This window comes from Crotalus tigris, unplaced genomic scaffold (assembly GCF_016545835.1).
Source record: "Crotalus tigris isolate CLP2741 ecotype Arizona unplaced genomic scaffold, ASM1654583v1 scf7180000017881.257975618366:2651188, whole genome shotgun sequence".
Taxonomy (NCBI): domain Eukaryota; kingdom Metazoa; phylum Chordata; class Lepidosauria; order Squamata; family Viperidae; genus Crotalus; species Crotalus tigris.
In genome coordinates, this window is record NW_024096698.1 from 2,108,596 (window position 1) to 2,134,482 (window position 25,887).

Below are 25,887 nucleotides of genomic sequence, written 5' to 3' on the forward strand. Positions count from 1 at the left end.
TTGAGGTTTACTTATTCAAAGTTAGTGAGCTAGCAACACTTCTGTTTTTATCTTCTTTCTAATATAAAGCCACATGTGGTTGTCCTCCAAGTTAGTATTACAGTTGATAACAGTTGGCAGAATTCATGCTTTATCCTTTGTTTTCAGTAAAGCTAAAGGATCTCATTTTGTCCAAAAATTAAGAGTTCCAAGAAAAGAAACATTTAGTTGTTCAGCTGGTGAAGGATTCACATCAACCATATTAATAGTTTTAAGTTAGCATCATAAAATGAAGCCAGAAAGAATATTCTTGTTTGGGTTGAGGTAGAGTGTAAGTGGAATTATTTTCCACTATGGACTTAAATACATATGCTTGTAGTGTTGTTCCACTCCTTAAGAAGCTGTTTCAATGTATTAGGTAAATCATCTCCTCCTCCTCCTCCTTCTCTTTAACTCAAATAATTCTTTAGCCATTGGACTAGTCACAACATTTTTTAATTGTTAACATTCAAAGTAAGAAATAATGTACTAAAAATAATACAATTTGTAATCAAAACCTATTAATGCAGTACACTTCTATAGCAATTAACATCACAAATACGTTGAGAGTTTGGAATAATTATTTTATTTATTCAAGAGGTGAATAGTCCATTTTTTGTTCAGGAGCACAAAATGGTGTACATAACATTCCTCATAACAACAATGCTGTGAAGTGGACTCAACTGAAAAGGGTGCCTAGCCCAAAATCAAGCAATGATCTCACATAGTTGAGGTTGGAATATAACTTGGGTCTCTTGTGCCACAGTGAAACTTTATCTACCACATCATATAGTGTAATTAAATAATGCATTTTCTAGTTTGATTTTAAATACATTGTTCTAGTTGTTTGTGAATAATGAGTAGGCATAAAAAGCAACACTAAAAAAAAATCAGCATAGGATTGGCATCATTTTAAAAAATGGAATTTTGTTCCAGAGATTATCATTTATACACCTAATCTGGGAGAGGAGTTGCATAACAGCCAACAACTATTTTATTGCTTCTCCCTAACCCTAGATATGTAGGACTCATCAATTGTTATGTTATGCTGCAGCTATTGACTTTCAAATGCAAATAAGTCCTTTTATGACTTTGTTTTTTTTGTTGAATATGTTATTTAGGTGTCATGAAGGAAGCTAGAAAAGGTTTGGAACAGAGCCAAAGTGGTTCCAATATATTTTCATGTGATCCCCAAATGCAGCCTCAATCTTACTTACAGATTAAGGGAGATGAAGTCCATACCTCTGGAGAACACTATTTGGGGAGAAGTAGTTAAATATATTTGGACATACAACAGCTGTAAAAGTGAAGGAAAACATAGGAAATTACCTTTTAACCTTGTTTTAAAGGATAATTGAAAATACTGTGTTTTTGATTGTTTAATGAAGTATACTTTATATACTACTTAAACCCAAATGACTGTAATTACATGATTTAAAAGAAAATATTTGGTATTCAGATGGGGCATATAAATATTCTGCAGGTAGAGAAAAAAAAAGAAAATTTAATTAAAATAGATTATTTGCTCAAAAATGTGTACTATTGCTCTATTCTATGCTTGGGTGAACTGAAGGTTGCTTCATCTAGACTGCCATAGTTTTAGTATTTAAATAATGGGTGAAAATTTCTTGGAACTCTTAACTCAAACTTAGATTTTTTTAAAATAAAAGATTTACTAAGTTTAAAAACTGCAGCTAATATATTCAGGCAACTTTGAAAACACATAAAGCAAGTGACACATTTCCTGAATTTGATATTCTATATATTCCAGCAACAAATTGTCCTTTTGGCTTTTAATAAAACTATTCTATTGTCTTCCAGGCCTAATTAAAATCAGAAAGAGAACTGCATGATATATTTGAATGAATTAATTGATAATTGAATTTGGGGGATGTATCATGCAAATAAATATATTCCTTAGAGAAATTCTAATCTAAAGGGTCTAGGAAAAATCTAAAACCTTTTACCTGATGAGCTTTGTTTTTCACAGGCTTTGAACCTGATTAACATTCACACTTAGGATATGCTATTTCAAGTTTAGAATAATATAATCCCAGGACTTTCATCCATCTGAACATGTATATTGGCTGTTATATTCAATACTGTCATATTGCTTATCATTTATAGTTTGGCCCAGCTGCATTTATTTTTAATTTATATACGCAACTTCGTGCATGCGTGTGTGTGTGTGTCTGTCTCTGTATCTCACGCGAACTCTAGAAAGCGATTGAAATTGCTACCTTCTGGATACTATCTTCAGGATACTAAGATCTGTATAGTATAATTTACAAAAAGAAAATAGACTTTTGAGTATATTAAAACAAATCCTTTTTAAGTACGTAAACTTTATTTTAGTTGCAGTCCAAATGGATGATCTTTAAATTAGATTATACATTAAGTTGCTTTACCATTCAAGTTTCAGAAGAACATGAATTCAAAATTATGTAGTTTTTCTTTAAAGTGGGAATAGATAGATAACCTTTATTGTCATTTTTTTACTGTAGGCACAATGGCACACATTAAAAATGAAATTTAGTTCTCAAAGGGTACACATACATAACACACATTTAAACATACTATATACAACATTTATATAGACCTATATCCTTACATATAAGTAACATAAATATTAATTGCTGTCCACCTTGAATACATAACGTAAGGAGGAAGCTTTAGAGTTCACAAGGTTAATACTGTATGGAACAAAACTGACTGAATCTGGATGTTCTTCTTCAGATACCACGAAGCCTCCTCCCATAAGGTAACAATGCAGTTGGACATATGACTCAGAAATCTTGTACACTTATAAAAAAGTCAATATGCTGCTTATATGAAAGAGTACTCTTCAGAGTATTATAGGAATATCATATTATATAGAATATTGTTTCATCATTGCATGATTATATTAAAATAGTGTCTTATAAGCAGTCAAAATTGAGATCTGCCTTCATTCTGTTGCTTCTTTTCCTCCTTCCATTTTGTATATCAATATTGCCAAGTGATAAACTTGAGACAAATTTAAATGTGTATTCTAATCAGGCTACTAAAATTGCTATTGAAATAGATTAACAATGTATCTTCACAGACAGTGCATTTTATGTAAATGCAGAACTGTCATAATCCTTTATTCTGTGGCAAACATTGGAAAACTAATCTATATATCCTAAAAAGGCAAATACAAAAAATGGTAAAAAAGAAGGTTGCTTCTGCCTCAGGACAGGATCACTTGCACTGCTACTTAAAGTGCATTTTAGTATTTTGATCAGAACTAGTAAACCTTCCACCATAAAGAACTTCCACTGTTTATGTTGTCCCAACTTTGGGATACATTTTATTGTAATTTTAGATTTCTTTTCTTTTGAATGTCTGTTGGGCCCATAAGTATATTCCAACTATTCAGTAACAGCTATTTTGGAATTGACTGATGGATATGAAAGGTGTAGAAAGGAAAAGCAATAATATCCAGGAATATCAGTAGCCCAGATTTAGTGGGATTTGGGCATTCTCTTCTCAGTTGCAGATCCCTAAACCAGCGGTTCTCAACCTATGGGTCGCGACCCCATTTGGGGTCGATCGACCATTTTTGGGGGGTCGCCAAAGAAGGCGATCCGCCATTTTCTCCCCTCAGGGGGCGCCGCCGCGCATGCAGGCCGTGCATGGGGGCACCGCTGCGCATGCATGCCGGACACGGGGACAGTGCCGCGCATGCACGCTGCGCATGGGGGGCGCCGCGCATGCGCAGAACGTTTGTGTGACGGGAGTCGCCGTCACACAAATGTTGAGAACCGCTGCCCTAAACAGTTATTTCAGGCTAGTTTTGCAACAGTCATCCATTATAAAAATACTTCACCATGCAGTGAGAAGGCTGTTCTATAAGAAATATTTCCTCTTCTGTTCCCAAACTCTGAATATGGCAAATACTTACTTAGGATTATGGTAGAGTATTAAAAAAAAACAAGATCAGGCAAGACAGTCCATAGTACTGTTTGGATTGAATTAATTGAAATGGAGGTAACATTTGTGGTGGAAGAAATTAATTTATTTGTGGTCCTAGCATTTAGGCAAATAGTGCTTATGCTATATTTGATATTGGTAGAAGACATTATGCATGTGATTGTATTCATATGTATAAGTCATGTATTCAGTATGTGACTCATTTCTTGGGGCATAAGTTATATGATATGTAGTCATGTGACACTTCTACAAAATCAGTATATTTGTGTTGTAAACTTACATGAACTTGAGCACACATTGTCTGATGCGTCCGTTGGCAGAGACAAGATATATCCTTTGAGGGTAGGGAAGGGAGGAAATTGTAAACCATGGGACCAAAAACAAAAATACATTCCAAGAACAACAATACAGCTACAACACTTAAACATATCTAATTTGAGAGCAAAAGGTTGATCAATTAATTCATAGTTAAGTCTGAATGGAAATTTTCTGAATATTCAAAGAAAGCTTCTGTTTAAAAATAGTTTTTGAAAAAGTTTATCAACTATAATTTGAACTTGATTGAAACCTTAGTAGAAGAATCAAATTAGTAAAAGTAGGAAAAAGTTAATCAAGAATGACAGTTCTTATGAATGTGTGGTTCTGTTTTTCACATCACTTGGTGTAAATATTATAGAGTTCTATACTCATTTATGACATTGGCTCCTAGGTATGACTTCTAGAATAAAGTGAAAGAAAGTAAAGGTTTGATTGTTTCCAGCTGAATACTTGAGCGTTTAGATATTTCCTTCTCTTGGTATTTAAAAATTGCCAGTAGAGAAGTAAATTGAGTGAATATTGATTAACTGATTGAAATTTAGGCTAATATACATCTGTTTAATAATATGACTACTAATCTGAAACTTGTGAGTGGGAATGTCCATGCAAACTTGGAGTGCATAAAATAATTATGTGCAAAAGCAAAAGGAAAAACTGACCTGATTCCTTAGGTTTAGGTCTAGATTTTTCTATTTTATGGTGCATGGCTTTTATCCTTTTCTTAGAGACAGCTGGTATGTGTAGGTACAGACTACATGTTAAGTTGTCTCAGTAGTGTGTGGCCCATGTTGATTTTAAGTATTGTGCTTATAGTGGTAAATTTATATTGTAGGTTAGTGGTAAAACTAGTTTTTCTGCAAATTGTTTTGAAGCTAGAATAAGCTATGCAACTTTTGAGAAAGTAACAGTTGTTAAGACTTAAAAATTAGTTCATTGGAATTCTACTTGTTCAATATTTTTGATTGATTAACTGGTAACCTTTTAAAAGATATATGGCATACTGGAAGTACCATTATGAATTTATGGAAATTGAATAGATTCAAAATAAGCACTATAGAAACAGTAGATTACAACTAAAAAACAAACAGCAATTCACCCTACTAGAGTACACTTTGGTATAGGCCAGGCGTTAGGCAACCTTGGCTCTTCTATGACTCGCCAGCCTTGCTCAGGAATTCTGGGAGTTGAAGTCCACGAGTCATAAAAGAGCCAAGGTTGCCTACCCCTGGTATAGGCCTAGAAACCAACTGGAGTTTTTTGGTGGTTTTAGACCATTTTTCTCAGCCTAACCCACCTCTCAGGGTTGTTGTAGGAAAAATAGGAGGAAGGACATTATTTACACTGCCTTCAGTTACTTATAAAGTAATAAAGATGGGACAAAAATCAAATAAAATGGGAGGCTATTATAAGCATTTTAACTATTTTGTAGTAATATATACTTAATATTTTACTATATAGACATGGAGATACATGCTGATAGATTATAAAAACAGTATACTACATATTTATCTTATAAAAAGAAATCAGTGTTTCTTTAATAATGGCTACATCGATCAATTTGTTCTAAATATGTTATCAAGATTATTTGAAAAAATAATGCAACTAAAACAGACAGCTTGAAAGTTAGTATTTCAGTAGTTAATTTTTTTTGCAAATATTTTTAGGTAGTGTTACTTTGTACAGAAATCTAATGGGACTAAAATTCCAAGTATTTTTTTTTAGGAGGTGCCTAATTTGATAAAATTTCAAATTTGAATCGAATGCTATGCACAGAAAATCTCATATGGTTTCTTAGGGGCATGCTACCAGCTTTTGTAATGAACTGAAGGAAAAGAATGGCCTGTTTTATGTGTAAATGATAAGCTGGATGTTTTAAACATGGTTTGCTAAACAGGCCATAGTGGCTTAGTCACATACCATAAACCATAATGGATGGGTTTGCAAACCACACTAAGATAGAAACAAGGAACCACATTATAATAATACATTTAGGTTAGATTTTTATAAATAATATATTGTTGCTGTTAGAATTGTGTTTTAGTAACTACCATATATTCCGGCGTATAAGACGACTTTTGAGAGCGTTGAAACAGGCGCCGAACTCAGGGGTCATCTTATACGCCAAGTCGTCTTATATGCCGGAAATAAGGTAGTTTCTGGCATATAAGACGACTTTCTAGGCATGCGACTCGGCGTCGATCGTCTTATATGCCGGAAATACCGGTAGTTTCCGGCGTATAAGACGACTTTCTAGGCATGCGACTCAGCGTTGATTGTCTTATACGCCGGAAATACCGGTAGTTTCCGGCGTATAAGACAACTTTCTAGGCATGCGACTCGGCGTCGATCGTCTTGCGACTCGGCGTCGAACTCGGGGGTCGTCTTATATGCCGGGTTACCCTATATGCCGGATTATACGGTAAGCTCTGCAGTACAGTGTGCTAATCTATGTTATCTATGCAGTAGAAATTAAATCTATTGACATCAATATCAATATTTATTTCTGTTTTCTTTTTTTTTTAAATGGAAGCTTAAAAGATTCATATCCCTTTGATATCACTGGCTGTTTCTCTGGGGGAAGAAGGAGTTAAATGTAAAATAGGTGTTTTTATAAGATGAACAAATCATGCTACTGAGAATTGGTGCATTTGCAAATGTTCCATAGTACATTCTGGCATCAAAACATAAGTGTAAAAGATACTTCATGGACTGTGGGTTGAAGATTAGCCATTAACAAGGTGTAGACGCTGTTCACACTTTGGTTCTTCAAAAAGCCACATGAGTACAGAACTAGTGTGTGTGGGGCTCCTGTGTAAACCCCCACTCTACTTCTAAGCCTTCTTTTCTTCCTAGAAAAAAAAGTTATTTTTGAGGAATTATTCTCTATAACATGATTACTGTTATTGGTTGTTGTTATGAAAAGCTGCTAATAAATGCTAGGGCAAAAGGAAGAAAGAAGAAATGTCCTGTTTGTCTTTGAACAAAGAAGTGAGTTTCTATGAGAATGTCATTGTCTCTTCATCTTTAGAGGAAGATTTGATATCTAGTCAAAGCCCCTTAAAATGACTCTCCAAATTAGCATCCAGAATGAGTTCTGGAGATTCTTCAGCATTGTTTAAAAAGATACCATGAATAGCAAAGCAGGCCTTGCATAATGTTAGTTGCCTGTCGCCCCATAGATATTGCTGAATATGCACATTAGTCCCAACTAGCATGGTCATGGCTGAGGAATGCTGGGAATTGTAGTCCAGCAATAACTAGAGTGCCACAGGTTCGCCATCCCCCATTTCATATTGTTTGCAGCCGAAAGCAAGTATTTCTGTGTCTCAAGTTTCAATTGGGAAGTTTGAGTTATTGCAGTGCCAGGTCAAAACTTAGAAAGGGATGTGAGGTCAAAATTAAGCAATGAAAATGCAACTTATTCTATACAGAAGGCTGTTACGTTCAGAAATGAGTTCTGTTCCTTTTAGAATATTGCACACCTAGCAGCTCTGAAATGAGATTACATTAAATGAAATTGTGAACTAGGTAGCTTTCCAATGTTTTTGTAGTTGAAATTGCCAGGCTCTTGGTATTTTCAAAATGTTTTGTAAAGTAGCTTTTTGTATCAAAACAATTCCTATTTATAGAACTGTGAAGAATAAATCTAATTATTTTCAATCTTCAATATCCAACGGGATGTAGTTTGACAAAACTGAATTTTTTATAAGGCATTCTGTCTGCACCCCCCCATTTCCTTTCTTTTTTCCAAAATGTTACCAAACAGATAGCAGATTAAAATATGTCATAGAAATACAAGAAAAACAGTTTTAAGGGCCTGATGTGAATAGTTTCTAAGATGGAGTCTGTATATACAATTATATTATAGCATAAAAATCCTATGTAGAGAATTGAGAATAATAAATCTCTACTGCAAAAGAGTCAATGTTTTATTTGCAAATATCAGGAACTGAATTAACTTGAAAGGAACTTGATTTTAGGCTAGATTAGGAAACTGAAAAGAATGGTGTACTTTGGTCTGCCTTTTACCTGAACATTGAAACACAAAAACAGAAATTACTATTGCCTTTCTTATTATACTGATATTTTTCAGTAGTATTGTATATAAAATGCCTTTTATCATGGTTTTATTTGAAGTTAAGCAGGTTTTATTTGAAGTTAAGCAGGATAAACATAAATGTCCAAAGACAAGCCAAATTGGTAATATATGAAGCAGAGTGAGCAGGTATTTAAGGAAACTATATAAAAGAGAATCTTTAGCATATATAAAATTATAAAGAATGTAAAAAAATGATTAGTCACAAATTTAATTGGGCTGTTCACTAATTAGAAAAAAAAGAATTAAACTTAGGTTCTCATCCCAGCTCCATATTTATCTGATGTCCTACTTATCCATTAAGAAATAGAAACCCACAGCCCCACAATTTAAAAGGATTAGTATAATTTTGAGCCCCAGAAACACTGGCTTTTTTGGCCTGGCTTTTTATTTGGATAAATTGCTCTGTGATCTCCAATGCTTAGTAAATAGAATATATATCTAAAATCTAAACTGATAGGTTTATATAGCATATGACTTTTTTTTGAAGATTTAAGCATTTAGGATTGTGATTCCTAGCTTTACAAAACTCAGCAGCAGTGAATCAACTTTAAAATATTAAAAAGAGAAGGAGGTGGACGGCTAAACACAAATTTAACTTTGGGTAGTTTATCCCTAATTCTAGATATATAATAACTGCTGTTGAGCCCAGGAGGGAGCCCTGGACAACTGCATTTAGTGGCATTCAAGATGAAGTCCTAAACCTTACCCTCAAAATGGGGGTAGAAATTAGAATATAACTGAATTGTGTGATTTGGGGAAGGCAGGGTAGTTTGTACGAAGTTCTAACAGTCTTCATTGGCAAATGGTCAATAAGATGAGGAAGGAAAATAACTACTAATCAGGATTAAGCAATGCATTCCCCTGCATATATATTTTTCGGTATCACTTCCACAATTGTCTGTCATTATATCTGTTGGTGGAGGCTGATAGGGGTTGAAGTCCAAAACTTCTGCAGAGAATCAGATTGCCTATCTCTGTGATTAAGGCTGATGCTTATCAAAATGCATGAACACAGCTGGAACTGGATACAGAAGAATTACTGACATAAGCACTATTTTGAAAAACAAAAAGAAACTCTCAAGTCATAGCTATTTGAAATGTTATTTAACATAGAATGAATGTATTTTTTGTTATCAGAACAGTTATAGAGTTTTTTTAAAAAAAGAAATAAGAGCACATAAGATGATAGTTTTAAAGTCACGCCATTAAAAAAAAAATAGCTGCACAATTTCATATTGTCTAAAATCTAACTCGGAAAAAAAGCAGATTTTTCCCCTTTTGCCTGCTACTTTCTACCCTGTTGCCATTGTCCATCACAAATTTGATATTGGAGTTAAATTGCCCAAGCAAGTTTGTCATTTTAGGGTGATACACATGGATATCTGCCATAGTCTGAAAAGCATTGGACATATAATTCAGCTTCTTAAAAATCTTTGCTTTTCTTTTTCTAAAAAATAGTCTACGCTTTTTTGCCATTATGACTGTATTTTTAAAAAGACGTGTAATTGGCTTGCCCTTTCTGAAGAGAGATTGATTGCTGCAGTGGCTGAGACAGATTTTGGTATCTTTATTTCTCTGAGCACTAAAATATATTATGTATATTTTAAAAATCTGCTGAATTCATGCAGATCATAGAATATAAACGTTCTAAACACAAAGTTGATTTCTGAAAATGCAAAAATATGTTGAATTGCAGCATAGTCTCAGTTGTCAATAGAATCTGATAAAGCTTGTCTTTAGAAGTTGTGGGTGCTTCATCACTTAAGGTTTTTAAGAGACTGGAGAGCCGTTTGTCTGAAATGGTATAGGGCAGGGGTCGGCAACCTTAAAGACTCAAAGAGCCATTTGGACCCATTTCTCAGAGAAAATAAAAAAACGGGAGCCACAAAACCCTGCTGCTTACCCCCCCCCCCTCCTGCACAGAGTGCCCCGGCGCCACTGCTTCCACCCCCTGATGGAGTGCTCCACTGCTGCTACTGCTTCCTCCCCCCGCACAAAGTGTCCCACCGCCACTGCTTCTGTCACCCCCCCCCCCGACGAGTGCTCCACTGCTGTTGCTGCTTCCCCCCAGGACGGAGCGCTTTGCTGTTGCTTCCCCCAGTGGCAAAAGTGGAGTTTGGGAGACAGCAGCAGGGCGTAGCCCAGGTGTGGCCCAGCAGCAGCAGCAGCAGCAGCAGCAAAGCTCTTCCTCGACACTCAAGCAGCCACCAGTGGCTTGAGTGCCTCTGGTCCATCCAAGTTGAAGGTGAAGGCGCAGCAGCGGGATTGCTCTCAAATCGGGCGCACAAAGAGTGAGCAGCGCACCCGGCTCTTATTGTTTGAGAGCAATCCTGCTGCTTGCACCTTTGCTTTCTTCATCTTGGACGGAGCACACCCATCCAAGCCGCTGGCAGCCGTTTGAGAGGGGAGGACAACGAGGAGAAGAGCGTGAGGGCAGCTGGCCAGGTGAGTAGTAGGCCAGGCAATGGTGGCTGTCTGGTTGGGGAAGGAGGGAATCATGGCCGCTCCGGGGGCTTCTGCCAAGCCTCATGGCAGCAGCATTGGCAGCCCCCCCACCTGGCCCATTTCCCTGGCTCCGTACAAGTTGCTTGGCAAAAATCCCACGCCCCCAATCGGATCCACATGACACCTTATTTCCAGCTCCACCGCGGTCCTCCGTCACTTCCTCTGCCACCACGTGCAGTCCCACAAACAAGAGAAGTTTGTGGGCACTCCCACAAACAAAAGAAGTTTGTGGGCAGTCCTACAAACAAAAGAAGTGGGACTAAAAAAGTTCAATCAATCAATTCCAACTTTACAAGATTTTTTTTTCTGTGATTAGTTGCAATTGATTGATTGAACTTTTTTAGTCCCACTTCTTTTGTTAGACTGCACGTGGTGGCAGAGGACTGGCAGCCGCAGTATAGGGATGAAAGAGCTGCATGCGGCTTCGGAGCCGCGGGTTGCTGACCCCTGGTATAGGGTCTCCTGCCTGAGTAGAGGGTTGGACTAGAGGACCTCCAAGCTCCCTTCCAACTATTCTGATCTGATAGACTGAAGTTTTACCTCTACATAAAAAGCTTAGCTCCTGCTCCTAAAGGATTTGTGAGAAGTGTGTGGAGGCAGTAAGGCTACTTATATCTTGGACTTTAGAAATACACCCTTTTAATATAATTGTCATTTGTCCTTGTTAAAATGTTTCAGTTTTAAGGTTGAGATATTAATGGATTTATGTTTATATATGCTAAATTTGAAAGCAGTGATTTGATTTTAAGGGGCTTAATTTTTTATTGATTTTTTAAAAACCACATAACACATACTTCTTAAACTTCCTGAAGCTTACTACAACTCCATTTGAAAAAAATTATTTGTTAAAGGTCTGTAGTGAAATTGTATATTAGAATGAAATGCACATTGAGTACTTTGGCTGCTAATTTTGTAGTAATTAAAAGCTTTGGATTTCAGACCACTCAGAATTTGTGGTGTGCTTATACATTTGGTAGGATTATCTTGGATTGCAGAGGAGTAACTTTAAACCCTTACAATACCCATTGATCTGTCTGTCACAAAAAATTCTAATTGTGTAACACACAGAGAGAGAGAGAGAAAAAGAAAGAGAGCGAGAGAGAGCGCACATATGGGACTAAAAGCTAAGAAAATGTTAGGCCTCAAAAGATAACATTTCTAATGTTTAACAGACAATGCTGTTGCTAATACAGATTGATTGTTCAAGAATTAGTCTAGTGATCAAAGCCTGTTTATGTACTGTATTTACAATAATTGCTTTTACCATGATGTTACTGAACAAACCATAGTTGGTTAAGAGATTGTACTGCAGTACACAATAAACTGTGCTTTGCAAATGATAAAAGACTGGGTTCATACACTGCACTAATTGAATATAAATGTAAATGAATCAAATCTTATGGTTTACTGCACTATATATTGTATTTCCAAGGATCAGGTGTAGAGAAACCAAATTATCTTAAATCAGCTTTAAGGTTTACTAACTAGCTTCGTACCGGTCTGTTAGCATACACTTTTTTAATGTGTTACTTTAAAGGCAAAATGATGGCATAGAGTGGGAATATTAAATATATCCTACTTTGAGGCCTTTGGAAGAAAAGGGTCAGAATCACATGGTTTTAAAAATAATAAAGGATAAAATCTTGGTTATCACTGATGAGAAAGAAATACCTATAGAAAAAATTTGTGCTGCAAAAAGGAGGGGAATAAATGTATTTGGGAATCTTCCAGATCTTGGATTTCAGCTCCCAGAATTACCAGCCAATAATAGGGTAACTGAGACTGTTTGGAGTTGAAGTTCACCAATTGGGAAGATGCCAAGATCTGAGAAGGCTATAGTAGACTAGCCTGGGTCAGGATATTGATAGCAGATATTTTGGTTCTTCTGCTACATTAGCTGGTATTGGTAATTTACTGTAGTAAATCAACCTATCTTCTCAAGAAGGACATTTGAAAATAACTAGTATTTTCCCATTTGGAAAATAGCCCAAATATTGCAACTTACTTGTTAAACCATCTTGTTTTATAGTAGTATCTTGTAATTTGTAATGTTGCAAAGGAGGATTATGATCAGAAGCAGGTAATACATAATCAGTCTTTCTGTGGGACTTGGGTTTGGCTAGTCCACAGGTCGGCAACCTGCGGCTCCGGAGCCGCATGCGGCTCTTTGGGCCTTCCCCTGTGGCTCCCAGCCTCCTCTGCCTTTGCAGAGAGAGACAGAGACAGAGAGAGGCAATTGTGCTTCCCTGCTTCTCTCTCTCTCTCTCTCTCTCTCTCTCTCTCTCTCTTTCTCTCTCTGTTTGTGTGTTTGTGTTTGTCTGTGTGTGTGTCTGTGTCTGTGTGTATGTGTAAAAGAGTGCACTCACAGTGTTCTCTGAGGAGCTGAAAAGCTTACTGGGCGGAGCTCCTCCCTTTGCTGCGTCTCTGCAGGAAGCAGGAAGCAGGAAGGGCAGGAGAGAGCTAGCTAGCCCAGCTAGGCTGACTCAGGAATTCTGGGAGTTGAAGTCCATGAGTCATAAAAGAGACGAGGTTGCTTGTTGGACAACAGCTTGAAGCTTGAAGGAGGGGGGGAGAAAGAGAGAGAGAGAAAGAGAGGGAGAGAGAGAGAGAAAGAAAGAAAGAAAGAGAGCGAGGGGGGGAGGGAAGAGGAGTGGCAGACCAAGGGCAGATAGAGAGGGAGGGAGAGAGAGACAGAGAGAGAGAGAGAGACCCTTTTGACATCTAAAATGAAGATAACACTGCATATATCCTTTTTTTACCTGTGTGTGTGTGTGTGTGTATACACATACATACATACATATACATACACACACACACACACATACACACACACACACACAAACACACACCTATAATAAAGGTAAAAAAGGATATATGCAGTGTTATCTTCATTTTAGATATCAAAAGGGTTTTGCGGCTCCCGGTGTTTTGTTTTTGGTGGGAAACGGGTCCAAGTGGCTCTTTAAGTGTTTTGGGTTGCCTACCCCTGGGCTAGTCTAAAGAAAAGATGAAATAGGGGAGACATGATAGCAGTATTCCAGTATCTGAGGGGCTGCCACAAGGAAGAGGGGGTCACGTTGTTCACCAGAGCACCAGAGGGAAGGACAAGAAACAATGGTCGGAAACTGATCAAAGAGAGAAGCAACCTGGAATTAAGGAGAAACTTCCTGACAGTAAGGACAATCAACCAGTAGAACAGCTTGCCTCCAGAAATCGTGGGCATTCCATCACTGGAGATTATTAAGAAGAGACTAAACAATCACCTGTCTAAGACAGTATAGGTTCTACTTGAGCAGGGGGCTGGACTAGAAGACCTCCACAATCCCTTCCAGCTCTTCCTATTCTATTCTTCCACGTGGCATTCTAGTCCCCAATTTTTCTACAAAAGCCACTTTAAATTGTTTGGGACAATTGTGTGATTCTAGTACCCCTGGGAGTACCCCAAGATCCTCTCAGGGATCCTTGAAATCAAAATTATTTGCCAGATATTGAAGATATTTGTAAAAAATTAAAAGAGTGTCATTCTTCTCTTTTTAAAAAAAAAATCTCATAAAAATACATGTTTTTTCATGAAAATAATGGATTTAATGTTATTTTTACAGGATTCAATAACTATTCTATGAATGAATCCAACAGATTAAAGAGACGTTAGTTTAAGAAATACATGTGTATCTGAATGGATGTCTACAGATCAATATCTCTATTATGTACATCTCTCTGTATTGATTGTGCCTAATAACAGGTAAAATCAAATCAAAGTAGAGTATTTAATGTGATTCAGATTCAATAATACTTTTCACTTGGTTACTATCTTGACTATGCCAAATGACATGTAGATTAAAATAAAAGGAAAGATGTATATAATACTTGTAATCGGATCAGATTTATTCGCCTTTAGGAAAACATTTCCCCCAAAATAAATTTCTTTTTACTTAAGGTGTCTGGACCATAGGCACCAAAAAAAGAAGAAAAAATAATCTTTGAAAATTTGAAGTCCTATGTTGGTGATTTTTATTACACTAAAATATTATTTAGCATTTTGGTAAATGTTACACTAATTCAGAATATTTGTACATTCATATTGCTTAGATCTCATCCATCCCTCTACCAGTAAATTTGTGTTTTGGTAATTGATACACTTGTTCAGAGACAATAAATATAAAATATTTTAGCCATGCTTGTTTATCTCCCACATAAACTTCATATTCAAGTTATTATTTTTAATGGACAAAAATCTTATTTATATTTAGTTGCTATATAAAACCAATTGTTTTAAAACTAAGACTTAGTTTTTAAGTATTCAGAGGGGCATAAACAAGCTTTCCTAATGGCTGGCATTTGAAGTGGCCCCATGATTTCAAAATGGCTGCCCATTGGGTGTTAAATGACAGCAGATACTGCTTACTGTCATGAGGAAATACTTTTTTCTTTTCTTTTTTTTAAGATAATGCTATTAGATTTCTTTTAAACTTGTTAAAAACTAGCACATTTTATTTTATAAAGAAATATTTAAATAAGCCTTTACAAATGGTTCAGTATGCTCTGGGACATAAGGGCTTGCATAAAACAACTTCTTAAATGGTTTTGTAATAAGAGAATACCATTCCTAAAAAAAATTGTATTTCCCATACTTTTTAGGATAATAATGTGGACTTCTAGGATTCTGCAAGTGGAATAGCTGAATAATTGTCCTGTTTCTTTCACTGAGGCAGTTTCTTCTTTATGACAGAGTGCTGAAGATAATGTTCCACAGTAACTCCCTAAGGCAGTTTCCTTGCAGAGATTAGTAACTTCCTTTGATAATTGCATCATTTTTAAGATAAATATTTAGTAAAATCTGAATGCATAGCTGGATTGCACATCTTTAAACTTAGATTACATTGGAGCATTTGTTAAAAGTGTTGGGAAACTGTTGATCACATTGTATATTTGTGTCAAAAGAATACAGAAATTGCCTTCTGACTTCATTGCACTATTTAAAACATTGTGTGGAAGAAAGAACACTTGATATCATAAAAGTATATAGTCTTTGGTTTCAAACTATTGTACTGATTTATTTTTATTCCTAAATTAACATTAATTTGTTTTCAAATTCTCTTCGCATAGGTGGTGACATTCTTGGTGATTCTGAGCTACAGCAATTTTCTTCAAGCTTAAGAAGACGAAGAAGCTCAAAGCATTAAATTCAGAGATGTGAACAGACCGGTTTTGCTGAAAGCCAAGCTACATAAACTGCAGAACAACATAAGCAATTCCACCTCTTTCATATAACAGCTAGTAACATTTTTTATGAAATTATTTCTTTCTGGCAGAGGGTTAGCTACATCTACAGATGAGCAGAATATCCAATAACCCTCCCTTGAAGGAGTCATCAGGGCTCAAACATCTGCTACTAAACAACTGGGAAATTTCTGAAGGGGCCCTATTTCTTGCATAAAAACAGCTTGACACTTCTTGTTAAAACTGCCAAAGGAAATATGCCAACTCAGCCTCTTTTGGTGTACATGGATGGTCCAGAAGGTATAGCCAGTACTGTTGGTTCACGAATGGACAGTAATGATGCCACTATGCCAGTAAAAGGAGCCAACACAATCTCCTATAAGAACTTGCAAGACAAGTTCTTAATGCAAAGTGAAGGATGTGTATCTTTAGACTGCATGTTTTGTGAACAGACTTTCAAGCATTCAGAAGATCTCGGTAAGCATGTCTTAACGCAGCATCGGCCGACACTTTGTGAACCAGCAGTTTTGCGTGTGGAAGCGGAGTATGTTAGCCATCTTGATAAAGGACAAGGGAGAATTGATTTGCCATCACTGGACGTAAATGAAAAGGATAGCCAAGACTTCAGCTGTGTGGTTTGTGGGCAAACATTTGATGAGGCTTTTGATGTTGAGGCCCACATGAGGAAGCATAAGGATTCTTTCACTTATTGGTGCAACGTATGTGGAAGGAGATTTAAGGAGCCCTGGTTCCTCAAAAATCACATGAGGACTCACACTGGGAAACCTGGCTCTCGCAGCAAGGCACTGCAAGGATCTGAGAGTCCGGTAATGATAAATGAGGTTGTTCAGGACCAAGTGACAGAAAGTATAACATCCCCTTATAAAATCTGCATGGTGTGTGGCTTTCTATTTCAGAATAAGGAAGGCTTAATTGAGCACAGCAAAGTACATACCAAAGATTCTCTAGCCAACAGTAATGGCTCTCCGTCAGAAGGGGATGGTAAAGAAAGTAGGACACCCAGAGAAGAATTTCTGCAATTTTTAAACCTAAAGCCACTTTCACCTTCTAATAACATCAAACAGAAAAAGCCCGTGAAATGGATTGCTGAGTTGGATCCGTTCAGTACCTATCAGGCATGGCAGCTGGCAACTAAAGGTAAAATTGCTATTGGCCACGGGCAAACAAAAGATGCTGGCCAAGAGGGAAGCACAGACAATGATGACTCATCTTCGGATAAAGAAGAACTTGGGGAGATTTGGAACTCAAGCAAAGCAAACCAAACTGAAAGCACAGGAAAGACCAAGGGAAGCAGAGGTGGAAGTTGTTACACAGGGATTGGTAACGTGCCACAAGACAAATTCAAATATCCTTGCCGCAAAGTGCCTTCATTGCATATGTCCCAGAACAAAGGCAAGCCTACCCATTGTTCAGAGTGTAACAAAGCCTTTCGAACTTACCACCAACTCGTCCTTCACTCCAGAGTCCATAAGAAAGAACGGAAGAATGATATGGAAAGTGGCAGTGAGGAAGGGAAGCAGCTGAGAACATGCCTTCCTCACCCTGGGACCCTGGATGAGAACGGAGTCGAACGACTGGAGGGGGTGTCTGAAGATGGCTCTGAGGATGGGATAATAGAGACTTCAGGTAAGACCGCTTAGGAACCGTTCACAATAAATAAAAATGTAGTTTGTTCATTTAGTTCTTAATACGGTGTCCGTATTAAAGATAATGTGGAGGGGAGAGACGGTTTGGATGCTTTCCAAGGAATATTATCACAGCATCATCATAGGCTATTTTTAAGTCATGGCATAATTTGCATCTACACCAAAGGAAAAGATGCTTGCATAATCTTAAAATGCATAGCGTTTTTCATATACATATTATGACATTGGTGTGCAGAATTGTATAAAAATATAGTGTAATGGAGGATTAGACAGATGGATATTTTCATTCCTTTAATGCTAGACATTTAAAAAAAAATTTTTTTTCACCACAGCTGAGAGTTTACTCAACTAAAGATACTGGTAAATCTTTTTGTTACACAATACAGGTAATTCTCAATTTACGACCACAATTGAGCCAAAAATTTCTGTTGCTAATTGAGACATTTGTTAAGTAAATTTTGCCCCATTTTACAATCTTTCTTGCCACATATGTTAAGTTGGTAACATAGTTGTTAAGTGAATCTGGCTTCCCCATTGACTTTGCTGTCAGAAGGTTGCAAAAGGTGATAACATGACCCCAGGACACTGCAACCATTTTAAATCCATACTAGTTGCCAGTTTTCTGAATTTTGTTCACATGACCACAGGATGCTGCAGTGGTTATAAATGTGAAAAATGATCATAAGTTATTTTTTTCAGCACCATTATAACTTCAAATGATCACTAAATGAATGGTTGTAAATTGAGGACTACCTGTACTCATGCTTTGTGCTTTGGAGAGATTGGCAGAAATTTTGAGATAGCTACATAGGTCCTTTTTATATAAAACAACCAGTATCACACGTTTGCACTCACCACTACTCTATAGTCACTTCTGTTTATCAAACTTCAATGCAGTTACAACTGGAAACAACCTTAAATGAACATAATACGGTGTCTGCTGCCCTCTAGTGCTTGCACGCAAATTAGATTGGGCAAAGTATTTCACCTTTCATAAATTTGATGATTTGGTGATTTTGTATTGAGATTTGGGCAGCTCTCAGTATAAAATACTGCACAAATACTATAAGATAAATAAAAATGTAGTAAGGGTAACTGAAGAAATAAATACTTGTCTCCAATAGAATCCAGTAGAATCTGATAGGATTCTAATTTAGAAGGATTCTTCCCTAAAATTAAGTAGCATTAATTCTCTTTTAAATAATACAGGTTTACATAAGGCAGTAAGATGTGAGGTTGCCAATTATAAATAAGGCAGTAAGATGTGAGGTGGCCAATTATAAAAACTAAACATATATTTTACAATGAAGTTTTCTAATGAATGAAAATGTGGCTGCAGCATGGTTTTAAAAATGACTGCTTGCTTCAGCTTGAAGAATGGCTCTTGGAAGCTTAAATTTCCGACTTGGAATTATAGCTAAGCTACACAAGCCTACTATCCATGTTTCCCATCCCACTTAAAATTCTTCCTAGTACATAATGTTATCTTGTTATCCTGTTATCTGCTTTTCAGATTAAATCCTGCAGAGTGTAAACTCCCAAATTGTGTTCCCTGGGAAGGGCCTCTATGTAACCTGAAAAAGTGATCTACTCACTACTTAATAGTTGCATTGAAAGGCTGTACTTTTGTGAGTTGTTTTTGCAGTCTGCGTGCCAAATGTCTCTGCATACTTTCTAAGATGTAGTGTACTTGTGCGTCCATGTGAGAAAAAGAACTTGCAAAAAAATATTTCTGTCTCTTGTGCCCAGATGTCATTTTTTTTAATGCCCCAATTGTTTTAAATGTAATAGTGCTGTATGTAAAGGTGAAAATCTCTCAGTCCACCAATGTCTTTTTTGCTGCCTAGAGGGCATTTACCATCTAAAATGGTCAGGAATTCTGGGAGTTGAAGTCCACAAGTCATAAAAGAGCCAAGGTTGACTACCCCTGATCTAAACAGATAGTTTAAAATAACAGATAGACGGTTTAAAATATTTCAGGTGGAAATAAATTTTTAAAAAGAATAAAAATCATTCCATAGTAAAATTAAATTTTACTTTGGAATTTTAATTTTGTGGTTTTAACAAAGAAAAAAACAGACTACTTTTTGTGGCAGTCTGTTAACTCAAAACTACTTCACAAGAACCAGATATTATAGGTATTCCTTGACTTATGACCACAATTGAGCCCAAAATTTCTGTTGCTCAGCAAAACATTTGTTAAGTGAATTTTGACTTATTTTACGACTTTTCTTGCTACAGTTAAGTGAATCACTGCAGATGTTAATGACACGGTTGTTAAGTGAATCTGGCTCCCCCATTGACTTGTCAGAAGGTCACAAAAGGGGATCACATGACCCTGGAACACTGCAGCCGTCATAAATAGGAGTCAGTTGCCAAGCGTCTGAATTTTGGTCACATGACCATGGGGATGTAGCAATGGTCATAAGTGTGAAAAACGGTTATAGCTCACTTTTTTCAGTGCCATTATAACTTTGAACAGTCACTAAATGAACTACTATAAGTCGAGGATTACCAGTACTGCGGACTTGTATGATTGTCTTTAAGATGCAGTGTATGCAAAAGAGACCTAATAATATTTTTGACCTAGAACAACTTTAAAAGGAAGAGTGGGGAAAACATCCAAAAAAGAGGAATAGAAAGGTTATTAGTTGGCCAGAGGAAAAATTTGGAAGCTGCTATTTCTAGCAAAAATAGTGTCACAAAGTAATGACAGAGAGTTTTCAAACTTTTGCACAGCATATTCATATTTTTTAAAAAAAAATTCTGTAAACAACTGTGTATTATTAGCATATATGTTTCAAGAAAGATATTATGTTGAGTAACATCTTGTAGAGCAGTGGTTCTCAACCTGTGGGTCGGGACCCCATTTGGGGTCGAACGACCATTTCACGGGGGTCACCAAACAATGCAGTCCGCCATGGTTTTCCCCTTTTCCTTAGCTGTGCTACTCCCTTTTATTCTATTGGCTTTTGAAAGCCAATAGAATAGACTCTCTTGAATAGAGTCTAATTCTATTGGCTTTCAAAAGCCAATAGGAATTGTCCAGCCTCTCCCTGCCCTGCTGAGCCCGCCAAAAGTCCCATTCTGCAAACGGTGCTGCACCAGTTGAGTAGTCCTCGACTTACGACCGGTTGGGGGTCACGGCATTAAAAAGGTTGAGAACCACTGTTGTAGAGGCTATGCCGTTTTACGCTCTTCCTACAATCCATTAAAACAGTTTGATCATGGATAACTAAAACTTTTGCACACAATTATATCTCACTGCCATAGTTAAAATTTGTTCCTTGATGGAATCAGAATAGAATAACTTTGTTACTTTAAATGTACACTAATCAGCATACATTAAAATGAAATTTCATTACATTCAGCTCTCAAAGGCTTGCAGGAAGATGGTAGATTAGATGTACAAAATACACTGAGCAAGTGTGAGTAATGTGAATGAGATATTGATAAAATCAATATGTTCCTCCCTCCCTCCCTCCCTCAGATGTCAATTCCAAACTCTGTAGGCCCCAAAAAGATTAGAGTAAAATCTCTCTGTAAGATCAGGAGTATTGTATTCTTGGCAGATATCTTTGCAAAATAAGCCAAATCCTGTTATGTCTTATATTTCTTCCCTTTATTTTTTTGATTTAACAATTTTGCAGCATACGGATATACAGATATAAATAGAGATACATGTTCATTTCCCTCTTTTAGGAAGTACATTAACAGTACTCTGCTTGTTTACTTACTATTTTTTTCTTATTATTATAATCCTTTATTTAAAACAAAAGTAAATTTTGAGAAAAGGTATCTACGAATGAACAAATTATTACAGAGGTTGCCCAATTACTACTCAATATATCTGTTTTTTTTACAGTGTCCAGAATTGTGCTTCTTACTTTTCTTTATTTTTATTTTTTCCCAATCTAAAGATAAAAATGAAGACGGGTTGGAAAGATCAAAAGTAAAAAACCTTGGAGCTACTAGAGAATGCAGCTACTGTGGAAAGTTTTTTCGTTCAAACTATTACCTCAATATTCATCTCAGAACTCATACAGGTAAAGAAAACTGGATTATGCTTTTGGTGAAGAATCAAAAGGAGAGCATTTTCAATAAGTAAAAGGCAAACATGATTCAATTTTGATATTCATTGGAAAAATAGTTTGTTGCATGCTGATAAAATAGGGTAAATTTCCCTTGACAGTAGAGACCACCAAACCAATGGACTGGGTAAAAAGAGCTAAATAAATAAATAAAACTTTCTTAGAGTTATTGAGGAGATCAGACTACTTTCCATGTAGATTTCTGGATAATGTTACGAAAATGGTTGGCTGTTGTCTCCTTCCTATCCTGCTATAAACCCCAAAATTGTGAGTCAGCTCTTTAACAATCTGGAAAAGCTCTTGGCTATCAAGGGATTTTTTTAAAAAAATAAATAAATACAAGAGTTAGCTTTTTAGCAAAGATTTTAAAAGAGCAACATTAAGGTTCCTGCTATTTGCTAATCTCGCTTTATAGCCCACAGTTGATCTGCAGTTGTTAGGATTGTAATCGGTGGTGGGAGGAAAGACTTCCATTACTTCTGATACCAAGAATATTGGCATATTTCTCAATTCCCCCCCCCCCGCCCGCCCGCCAATCTTTTTGTTTGTTTCAGTCAAACCTGTCTTACTGGTTGGATAATATGGGGGGAAGTGGAGGAAAGAGTGAGTACTGTTCATGCCAACTTTAGCTTCTGGAGTTAAAATAAGTCTGAATTCGAATTACTCTACAAATTGCTGTGATTAGCAATTGGGAGGCCTGAAGTTCTTCAAACATGCCTTGTATCTCCAGGAGACCGAGCAAGGTAAATATTAAGGATTTGCAGTACAGTGTTGGAAAAAGCCTCAGGCAGACTAACAAATGAGTCCTACATGCGTATAAAGACAGAAGAAGAATTAAAGGTTTTAGGCACCACATGCAATATTACATGTCCTTACTTTTTCTCTCTCTGGGCTAAGCAAACCATCTCTTTTAATATCTAAAAATGAAATCAAAGCCCAATTCCTAAGTGCAATTAATGAAACCATTATTCTGGCAAAATATTTGTTGTTCTAAGATGTTTAGTAGCAGTAAAGAAAAAGCATAGCATTTATTTCTGTTTTCTGGTAAATTAAAAGAAGGAAGTGGCAGTTTTCTGACTTTTGACTCATTATTTTTGCAGGAGAAAAACCATACAAATGTGAATTTTGTGAATATGCAGCAGCGCAGAAAACCTCTTTGCGCTATCATTTAGAGAGGCATCACAAGGACAAACATACAGAAGCTTCAACAGATTTGAAAAATGACAGTAAAGGGTTATTGCCTTCCCAGGAGGCAGGCTTCTTGTCAGTAAGCGGTCATGCTCCAGAAACCAAAAATCTGAAAAGGCTCCTTGAAGACGCCAAAGATGCCAAAGGAGTCTTCCCACCTGTAAAACAACAGAAAGAAGAGTTTTACCTTTTTTACAATGCGCCAAAAGATATAACTCAGGACACAAGCAAAAACTCTGTCTGTGATGGCTTGAAAGAGGGCGCATCTGTTTCAGTTTTAAAACATGAAAAAAACACAGTGGAGCATCAGGCAAACAGTCTTGTGAACAGAACTGAAAAGAAGAACTCTGAGTTAACAAAAAATGTGTTTTATGCTGGCAGAACGAAGGCGGATTTAAGTGACATTACTGAAAACTCAAAATGCAGATTAACAGTTCAAGAAAAGCCCTTAAATTTATCTACCGCCTCTTCTCAGGATGCTCCAGTAATTCTTCATTCACGGTGTTCCTTAGCAACCAGCACCTGTCCCTTTTGTACTTTCCGGACGTTATACCCAGAAGTTCTCATCATGCATCAACGGTTGATGCATAAGTCTGCTAATAATCTCAATGCAGTTACTAAAAGTAGTATTAGAAATAAGGCCGCTCATAAAGCCAGACGTACAGGCTGCCCACCCTGTCTTTTGGGCAAGGATGTACTACCGCTGCCTCTTAATTTTGGGAAAATCAAATCTTCCTTCCTCACACAATCAAAATCTCAGCCTGTGGAGAAGGCGAGGCAGTGTCCCGCCGCACAGAGCAAAGGGCCTATTCTCTCAGGACAAAACTCCAGCAGCATGGCACCAAGCAACTTGAAATCGGGCAAATCCCAAATGATTGGCATTCAGATTAATAACCGTAGACAACAGCAGGAAATGCACCAGAGCCCTAGTCGCACTACAGTGCAAGATAAAGGGAAATCAAGGCTGTTGGCTTCTCAATTAGGAACAGGGAATAGCAGCATCAACAGCTCTTTGGAGAACCCTTTGACCAAAGCTGCTGGGTGCACTAGTCGAGAAGTAGAGTTTTTCAGTAACAGATCTGCTGGGAATAGATATGTGGGATTTGATGGACTGCCTTCTAAAAGATTTAGGCCTAATCTCTTTGCTCTGGAACAGATCGACTCTGCTCGACATCGGACAGAGAGTGAAACTGCTAGATTACCTCTTTCAGGCAAATATTCAGGTCTGCTCCCTCAGGAATGTTCACACACCAAGCTTGCCTCTCTCCTGCCTTTCAAACAAGGGCTCATGAGCTCCGAAAGAGATGCTGTAAATCCAATGACTGTTCTAAAACCATACGAAACGTATAACCCGGGTTCATTTGCCAGTTCCTGTGGATCGGGTAGCAATCACGTCCCCAGCTCTTCAAAAGAAGGTATATAGTTTCTTAGCTTTCAGCAATGAAAGATGGCAAAATAAAACATTCTTTAAAACAAAAGAATACTTGCGAGTGAAGTTGGGAGATCAAACCAGAATTTCATCCAACTCTTGATGTACAGGTAGTCCTTGACTTAAAACAGTTTAGTAACCGATGGAAGTTACACATCACTAAAAAAGTGACTTACGACCATTTTTCTCACAATCATTACAACTTCACCATGGCCACACAGTTAAAATTCAGATGTTTGGCAACTGACTCATATTTATGACGGCTGCAGTGTCCCAGGGTCATGTGATCACCTTTTGCAACCTTCTGATAAGCTAGGTCAGGTGGGGAACCTTGGGTTTTTTATGACTTGTGGACTTCAACTCCCAGAATTCCTGAGCCAGCCAGCTGTGTAATTAATTTAACAACTACAGTGATTCACTTAACAACTGTGGCAAAAAAAGTTGTAAAATAAGGCAAAGCTCACTTAACACGTATCTCACTTAGCAACGGAAATGTTGGGCTTAATTGTGTCGTAAGTCAAGGACTACCTGCATTTTTAGGATAGCCTCCAAACTAGTATTTGCTTCATCCTTGGTTTTCATATCTAGATAGCTGCCTGATACCAAGTTAGACCACTGAGATTTTTAATTTCCGCCACATTGGGTGATAGTTGTCTGTCCAGGGATTCAGGCAGAGACCTTGAACAGTCAAGGCATTAAACATCTGATGTAGTCCTTACAAAGATGCAGCCCTTTATCTTGTCCCACTGTGGGACTCTTTAATGGAGGTATGAACTTCTCTCAATCTGTTATTTTTATTTACAATGCAGTAATCCCAGGAATAGGGTTGCTCAACATTTTGTTTGAGGGCTGCCCTGGGCACTTGAGTGTAGGTTAAATTACATTTGATTTCTTTTTTATTCAGATTTTAGATATATTTAATATGATTGCTTCTTGTTTACTTCAAAATCAGCTCTTCTGTCCCATTAAAACTTGCAGTTCGGTTGCAAATGTTGGTGGGGTTCAAGGACCTGAGTGCGAGGTCTGATGAAATACCTGAGGTCTCTGGGTGACTCTGGCTGTACACCCTACCACATGTGATTATGACTTTTCATATTCTATATGGGCTGTGAGGCAAAATTTGATCGTCATTTTCCTTGAAAAGTTTTTTTTCCCAACTTCCTAATCTATTCTGTAACAATTCCCAATGATCTTTCATATAAATATTCTTGAGATTGGCAGCTTAGTCCTAAATCCAGATAGGTGCTATGTTTATTAGGTGCTGTCCATAGAGAAAGAATATAAATAAAATAATGCAGAATTGCTGAGTTTTGATACATCTTCTCATTCAAGCTAAAGTGAGACGAGAGGGTAGAAAATTTATTTATTTATTTATTGGGTTTGTAGGAGGATAGCGGG

At 37.0% G+C, this 25,887-nt stretch overlaps 1 protein-coding gene across 5 annotated transcripts in view; it reads left to right on the forward strand.

The window, feature by feature from the left end:
• Nucleotides 1-25,887, forward strand: part of ZNF217 (zinc finger protein 217) — a 73,648-nt gene that overhangs the window by 42,560 nt on the left and 5,201 nt on the right. For 3 of the 5 annotated variants that reach the window (XM_039343948.1, XM_039343947.1, XM_039343944.1), the window contains 3 exons: nt 16,001-17,761; nt 21,702-21,827; nt 22,973-24,475. In XM_039343948.1, coding sequence (XP_039199882.1) covers nt 16,372-17,761; nt 21,702-21,827; nt 22,973-24,475 — 3,019 coding nt within the window. In that variant the 5' untranslated portion in view covers nt 16,001-16,371. Of the gene's footprint in view, nt 1-14,496; nt 14,637-16,000; nt 17,762-21,701; nt 21,828-22,972; nt 24,476-25,887 lie in introns of all 5 variants that reach the window. The other 2 variants (XM_039343945.1, XM_039343946.1) reach the window with 1 other exon arrangement.